Here is an 8,089-nt window from a genome sequence, read left to right as displayed (position 1 = left end):
TTCCCTGAAGATTTGATAACACACACACACTTAATAAGAGATATGCTTTAACAACTTCCAACACCAAACTCATTAATTTATCTTTAACTGGATGCATGTCCAGTCATTATTCCCAAGAGACAAATGAAATTACATTATCTTCTGTGCAATGTAAAAACTGTTTTTAACACTTGATGTTTCTTTTTTTTTTAAGTTTTTATGAGTAGTTTTAAGCTGTAGTTCATGTTTTTGTACAGATATTCTAGATTCTATGTCTCAAACCTTATACATGAGCCCAAAATGAACAAGTCAATTAAAATTTTAAAAAACCTGTAAAATGCAGAATGTTGCGAATTGTCGCAATTTTAATGTATTTTCTAGAAATTGAATGATGTACAGATATAATCTAGAATGTTCTAAATGTTTCGTGAATTAATTATCAAGAAGTATCTAGAATATTTAAGAATGTGATGACCTAGTATGTTATAGAAGTTTCTATTTCTAGAAGTCTCTTCGATACTATATATATGAGAGTTTTTGTGAGCTTGATTACTATTGAGTTTATTGATTTTGTATTGATTTTACATTGAAGAAATATTGAATACATATCAGAAACCATCTGATTATCTTAGCCAATGTGGTATTGATATTGTTAACCCTTGTGGATTTGTTATTGCCTTTAATCGTCATAATAAATTATAAAAAGAAGATTTCCGTGTGATTGTGATTCGCCACATTGTTTGGTGCCGGAACCCGGGAATTGGAGCCTGAAATCAAGAAGTTATCACGGAAAAGAAGAAGATGTCAACCTCATACTTGAAAGGACTTTGTACAAGGTACAAGAATCTACTGCTGAAGGAAATGATCAAAAGTAAGACATTTCTTTCTTCAGAAGCTGAAGAAGAGGATTTGACAACCCAGTTAAGGCAGATTCAATCTTCCTTGAGACGGTTAAAGGACTTTGGTGCTAAATTAGAAGAATCGATGAAAGAACTTTCCATTGCCTTGGAAGCAAAACAAGACAACGAATCTGAAATTGAGAAATTTACAGAAGATAGTGAAAAGTTGTTTGAATTGCTCACAGATGTTACAGAGCACTCAGAAGATCTTCTACTACTGGAAAAAAGATTGGAACGAGCGGACATTCCATATATGAAAACTGAGGCACCAAATGACCCAAGAATAGACCACATGATAAATCTGCAGACAAAAATGCAGGAACAACTGATGCATTTCCAAGAACTCCAAATTCGGAAACTGCACAGAAAAGAGAAGATATGCAAAGAGAAACAAACTCCAGTAGTTAAACTACCAAAGTTTGAACTCCCTTCATTCAACGGAGACAAATTAAAGTGGAAAGAGTTCTGGGACTCCTTTGAAGCTTCAGTACACAAAAACACAAGGCTTTCCAATATTGAGAAGTTCAACTACTTGAAAAGTAAAATGGAAGGAAAGGCACAATCTGCTATTTCCGGCCTCATGCTCTCCCATGAAAATTATGATGTAGCTCTCTCCATATTAAAGGAACGATTCGGAGATGTGCAGTCTGTAATTAACAAACATTACGTGGACCTTATAAACATTAAGCCTGCAATGAATAATACTTCCAGTCTCCGTAGACTATTTGATGATTTAGAAAAGCATATGCGCAGCCTAGAAGCATTGGAACAAGATGTAAATCAGGATGTCTTTGTTTTCATGATTATAACAAAGTTACCAAAAGAAGCCAGATTACAATTAGAAATACAGAAAGGAAAGAAAGAGAAGTGGACTGTGCAAAAGCTGAGAATGTTTCTTGATAACTACATAGCAGCCAGAGAGTCTACAGATATGGAAAACCTAGCCGGTCATGAAGAACAATCTGCTAGAAAACCTCCATTACCTGGAATGTTATATGAACATGAAAGAAAACATACATCTGCGGAAGCCTTAACAACATCATTTAAAGAATCTCCAAGAAGAAACAAAATTCAAAGAAAGTATCCTATTTGTATCTTCTGTGAACAAAATCACTGGAGTGACGAATGCCAAGAATTTAGGACAGTTGAAGACAGAAAACAAAAGATTAAGGGAAAATGTTATATTTGTCTTAGGCCAGGTCATCTTAGCAAAGACTGCAAAGTCGACAAACCATGTTTCCATTGCCATCAAACAAAGAAACATCACCGAAGTCTCTGCAACAAGAAAAGGCTGCCTTTGAGAGAAACCTCACACTTCGCTGAATCATCCGAACTATGTGACTCAGAAACAGTTAACAATGTTCGAAAAAACAGCCTACTGTCATCAGGAAGTATGGTCCTAATGCAAACTGCAAAACTTGATGCATCAGATCTGCATGGATCGAGATTTGAAACAATCAGAATTCTCATGGACTCTGGGTCTCAAAGAACATATGTCACTGAGGAATTAGCTTCAAGATTGAATTTGAAGAGGAAAAGAACAGAGGAAATATCACTTGTCACCTTTGGATCCACGAAACCAAAGATAGTAAAAATTCCAAATGTATCTTTAAAAATTAAACTGAAGGATGGACACTACATGAGAATTGAGGCAAATGTTCTGCCTCAAATAACCGGACCAATACACAGAAGACCGTTACCACCTAACATCATTGAAAAGGTTCAGTGCCAATGGAAACACCTACAGTTTGCAGATACATTACCAAAAACTACAGAGAATTCAACTATAGACATCCTTATTGGGAATGACTATTATCTTGATTTGGTATCATCAGAAAAAATTGAAGTTGACCATGGACTTTACTTGCTCTCATCAAAAGTAGGATGGATTCTCACTGGACAAACACAAGCTAACTTTGAGGTATCCAGAGATAATTTACACCAAATGCTGATTGTAAATGGAAACAATCTAACAACAGAATATTGTCTTCATTCCTCTGTCGATGAATGTTTGCCCTTGAAGCCATCACTAGACGAGTACTGGAACTTGGAAACTATTGGAATCAAAGATCAGCCCCACTCATCAGATGATGACAAGGCTTTAAAAAACTTTAACGACACAATAAAACTAGTCAATGGTAGATATCAAGTCACTTGGCCCTGGAAGGATGAGCAACCTGAACTCCCAGAGAACAGAGAATTTGCCTTTGGAAGGTTGAAATCTCTACTTCAAAAACTAAAAAAGAACCCTGAGCTGCTTCACCAATATGATGGAATAATTCGGGACCAGTGCAAGCAAGGCATAATTGAAAAGGTGACAAAGAGCAGTGAAGTTAAGAATAGTTTCAAACATTACATACCCCATCATGCTGTCATTGATCCAACAAAGACTACCACAAAAGTACGGATCGTCTATGATGCATCGGCAAAGGTCAAACCAGAGTGTAACAGCCTTAACGAGTGTCTTTACAGAGGACCAGTGATGCTAAATAATTTGTGTGGACTGTTGTTGAGATTTAGAATGAAAAGGATTGCAATTATTGCTGACATAGAAAAAGCATTTCTACAGATTGAATTACAAGGAAAGGACAGAGATGTGACAAGATTCTTCTGGTTAAAGGATATTGAGACTCCATCCACAGAGAACAATAATTCAAGTTTATAGATTTACGAGAGTCCCATTTGGAGTTATATAAAGCCCTTTCCTATTGGCGGCAACTTTAGATTACCATCTTGGAAACTACAACACAGCAACAGCTGAAAACATAAGAAGTAATATCTACGTAGATAATGTTATCACTGGTGTAGAGTCCGTCTCAGAGGCTAGGAAACTATATACAGAGGCTAAAGAGATCTTCAGTACCATGTCAATGAATTTACGAGACTGGGCATCTAACTCCAAAGAATTCAACAAGTGTATTCCTGAAGCTGATCAAGCAAACAGAGAAACCATAAAAATTCTTGGTTTGTCTTGGAAACTTTCCGAGGACTCCCTGTTCATAAACAGTTCAAGATATGAAACACAGATTCCACCTATCACCAAGAGGAAAGTCCTTCAAACAATTGCTTCTGTATTTGATCCACTTGGATTCTTTACCCCAGTTACTTTGAGAACAAAGTTGTTTCTACAAACTTTATGGAACCAAAGGAAAGAGTGGGATGAAGAACTGACCAAAGAAGACATTCAACACTAAGAAAATATATCCGCAGATCTGGATGATATTCCCCATATCCCTATTCCTCGTTTTATTGGACTTCCTGGTACAGTGACATATAATCTAATGTGCTTTTGCGATGCATCAACTAAAGCATATGCGTGTGCGGTCTATTTACACCAGAGCAACAAAGAAAGAAGTACTGTCAACTTGCTGTTTTCAAAAACTCGATTAGTGCCACTCAAGAAATTAACACTGCCTAGACTGGAACTATTGGCTGTTGTCATTGGAGTCCGATGCATAAACTTTGTTGAAAAACAACTGAAGTTACCTGTCACAGAAAAGATCCTTTGGACCGATTCCCAATGTGTATTACATTGGATAAGAATGAAGAAACCTCTGAAAACTTTTGTGGAAAACAGAGTAAAAGAAATCAGAAACAACAAAGATATCACTTTTCAATATGTGTCTACAAAAGATAATCCAGCTGATATTGCAAGCAGAGGAACAACAGTTAAAAGTCTTCAGGAATTTGAACAATGGTGGAATGGTCCAGAATGGTTACTTAAAGGGAAAGACAATTGGCCTTCATGGAACAGTCAACAAACCTGTAAAGAAATGCAGAGTGTCATAGAATCAGAATGCAAGTCTCCAAAGATTGTCTATGAAGCGAAACTGGTGGCTGGGGAGAGTCCTAACGGAAGAAAAAACAACTCAGATTCTGACTCAACTGGATATCCAGACATCATTGACTACCAAAAGTTTTCATCATTTATAAACCTTATTCCAGTTTTAGCATGGACTCTTAGGTTTATCAAAAGAGTGAGGAAAATTCCAATGCCTTGGACTCATCTAACTTATTCAGAACTACAGAATGCTAAAATTCTTGTGATAAGGAATATCCCAGTTCAACACTATGGTGATATCAAATCAGCACTCAAAGAAAAGAAAAGAAATAATCTAATTAGTCAATTAGGACTTGTATTGGATGAGGAAGGAATCATCAGATGTGTTGGAAGACTCAAGAATGTTCAGCTATCAGAAGGAGCAAGAACTCCCATCCTCCTTCCAAGAAAGAACCATGTGACGGGGCTAATTATTGATTACATCCATAAAAAATCATTTCATGTCGGAGTCTCCCAAACACTGTCATTAGTCCGTCAAGACTATTGGATTCCACAGGGAAGAGCAGAAGTAAAACGAATACTTCATAAATGCACAATCTGTAAGCGGTTTGATGGTGGTCCTTACAAGATGCCACTGATGCCTCCACTACCAAAGAAACGTGTGAGTGAATCAGCACCATTTACATACACGGGAGTGGATTACTTTGGACCAATCTTCATCAAAACAGACACTGGCAGTAAAAAGGTATGGGTCTGTCTATTTACCTGCTTGGTAGTAAGGGCCATACATCTTGAACTCATGCAGGACATGTCCACAGAACAGTTTCTACTAGGACTAAGGAGATTTATTGCGCGTTGGGGCAAGCCAAAACAAATTATCTCTGATAATAGTGCTCAATTCAAACTTGCAAGCCTGGTTTTGGATAAAAGTTGGGAAAGAGTTACTTCTGATAGTGATGTCCAAAGTTATATTGCATATGAAGAGATTCAGTGGCAATTTATTGTAGAACTGGCACCATGGATGGGAGGATTTTATGAACGTCTGGTTGGTGTTGTCAAACGATGCTTAAGAAAAACAATAGGAAAACTCTGTTTAACAAATGAGCAAATGAGAACGATGCTTGCAGAAGCTGAGGCAGTCGTGAATTCTAGGCCCTTAGTCTATATTGGAGACGATATTAATTCAAACATCACCCTAACTCCAGCGCATTTCCTCACTTTGAATCCAAAAATAGGACTTCAAGATAGTGAACATTTTGATCTCATGGACCCAGACTATGTACCTGTGCACCTTTCTAGAAATTGAATGATGTACAGATATAATCTAGAATGTTCTAAATGTTTCGTGAATTAATTATCAAGAAGTATCTAGAATATTTAAGAATGTGATGACCTAGTATGTTATAGAAGTTTCTATTTCTAGAAGTCTCTTCGATACTATATATATGAGAGTTTTTGTGAGCTTGATTACTATTGAGTTTATTGATTTTGTATTGATTTTACATTGAAGAAATATTGAATACATATCAGAAACCATCTGATTATCTTAGCCAATGTGGTATTGATATTGTTAACCCTTGTGGATTTGTTATTGCCTTTAATCGTCATAATAAATTATAAAAAGAAGATTTCCGTGTGATTGTGAACAAAAAGAGTTGAAAATTCCAGGTGCATAACTTCATATGGTGAATAATAATTGTACAAATTTTCAGATTAATCCTTGCAATAGTTTCTGAGAAATGGTCCAAACAAAACCCCAAAATAAAAATGAAAAAACACCTGTAAAATTCAAAATAATAATCCAATCAAGATGAAAAATATCAGGTGCACAACTTCATATGGTGAATAAAATGTGTACAAATTTTCAGACAAATCCTTCCAATAGTTTCTGAGTAATGGTCCGGACAAAGTCTCGTCTACAGACAGACGGACAGACGGACGGACGGACAGACGGACATGGTGATTCCAATATACCCCCCTTAACTTCGTTTGCGGGGGGGGGGGGTATAAAAACAAAATATTTATTCGTATTTGCATACATGTAGCACTAAGTGTAGGTAAAAGTGTTCAATAAGCATAACACATTTTCACCACATTTAATGTCCACAAATTAAATGTCAGTGACAGCACCACACAGATTATGTCCAAGACACTGATAGATTTACAAATTATTGAATTTCAATGACTTATTTATGATTTAATTCTTAAATTTTTCATATTAAAGTAAAGTTATCAAATCTGTTAATATAGGAACTACATATGTATTTGAAAAATGTCGGAAATGAAAACAAAAAAATGTCGGAAATGAAAACTAAAAAATGTCGGAAATGAAAAGTTGATAATTACCAAAAATTCCGGAAATGAAATGCAGCCCTCTGAGTTGCACTTTGGAAGGGAGTGCCTATTTTAATAATTTTAATTATCAGTTAATTAATTATGCCCTATACATGTGTTTTAAGGTAAGTCACTCCTCAAGTTTGTTATATCAAGGATTTTTTGAGAAGTATATTTTTGATAAGTACTCATAAAGTGTAACTCAAAATTGCAAAGAAAATAGGGGGTCAGTGTGCATCCTACTGATCTACGGTACATTTAAGTCGACCTTTTTGCACTTACATTTCATCTCTTTGGTTAATTACTTTAACCCTTATTATATTCGATTAGATGTAAGCAAGGCAATAAATATAATCTTATTTTTTGTAAAATAATTTGAATAATATTTAACATTATAAAAATCTTGCAAATTAATACGCGTAAATTATTGTTTGACCTTTTTGCAATAAAAAAAACATATTTGGGGTATTAAAAACTTAAAAAGCAATAAAAATTTTCTTATATCAAACTTTTTACGACTTGAGTGATGATCAGTCACAAGTATCAAATAGTTTAAAATAATGAAAGGAAAATTAGGGGTCAGTGATGTTAATTTTGAAATATTTGTCGAAATATGTGATTTTCAGGCTAAAAATGGTGTAAATCTGACCTTGACTTCTTTCATATATTTTCATTTTTGAAGGAAGGTGCAAAACATAGTCTAAAAATATAAATAAAGACCTATATTAAATATTTTAGCAATATCAAAACGGAAAATATTCTCCAAGTAAAAGTATGTGAGGCTAAATTTCCATTACATTAAATTTTATAAATCTGCAGATTTGTAGAATTTTCTGCTAAATATCCTTCCACCAAAAGAAATAGTCCCTCATAAATCTTGCTTCTTTGTTGATTTTTGAGCAGTTTTTTCATTCGATGTTAAAAAATTTACATAGTTGTATATAAATATGTCATAAAAATTGAATTTTGATTAGTAGTATTGAATTAAAAGCTTCTGCGTGAACTTTTCTAAAAAGCTGAGGAGTGACTTACCTTAACACAAAACTACTGCATGTGCTCATGGCTCAAAAATCATGCAAGTGCAAGACATCTAATT

General features: G+C 34.9%; 2 protein-coding genes across 2 annotated transcripts; both read left to right on the top strand.

Annotated features, from left to right (window-relative positions):
* The first annotated feature begins 780 nt into the window (after positions 1–780).
* On the top strand, positions 781–3,543 carry LOC134254256 (uncharacterized). The gene has a single exon (XM_062736798.1). The coding sequence runs from the start codon at positions 781–783 to the stop codon at positions 3,541–3,543; it is 2,763 nt and encodes a 920-aa protein (XP_062592782.1).
* A 616-nt stretch (positions 3,544–4,159) lies between these two features.
* LOC134254255 (uncharacterized) lies at positions 4,160–5,965 on the top strand. The gene has a single exon (XM_062736797.1). It carries the CDS (start codon positions 4,160–4,162, stop codon positions 5,963–5,965), a length of 1,806 nt encoding a protein of 601 aa, XP_062592781.1.
* Positions 5,966–8,089: the final 2,124 nt, after the last annotated feature.

This window comes from Saccostrea cucullata, unplaced genomic scaffold, assembly GCF_032062105.1.
Source record: "Saccostrea cucullata isolate Sc308-1 unplaced genomic scaffold, CSIRO_AGI_Scuc_v1 ctg4337, whole genome shotgun sequence".
Classification (NCBI taxonomy): Eukaryota; Metazoa; Mollusca; class Bivalvia; order Ostreida; family Ostreidae; genus Saccostrea; species Saccostrea cuccullata.
This window is presented reverse-complemented; position numbering and strand designations above follow the sequence as displayed.

What these genes read in the sequence shown, in the direction of transcription:
- LOC134254256 (XM_062736798.1), top strand. Translation starts at nt 781, where the DNA reads ATGTCAACCTCATACTTGAAAGGACTTTGTACAAGGTACAAGAATCTA.
- LOC134254255 (XM_062736797.1), top strand. Translation starts at nt 4,160, where the DNA reads ATGTGCTTTTGCGATGCATCAACTAAAGCATATGCGTGTGCGGTCTAT.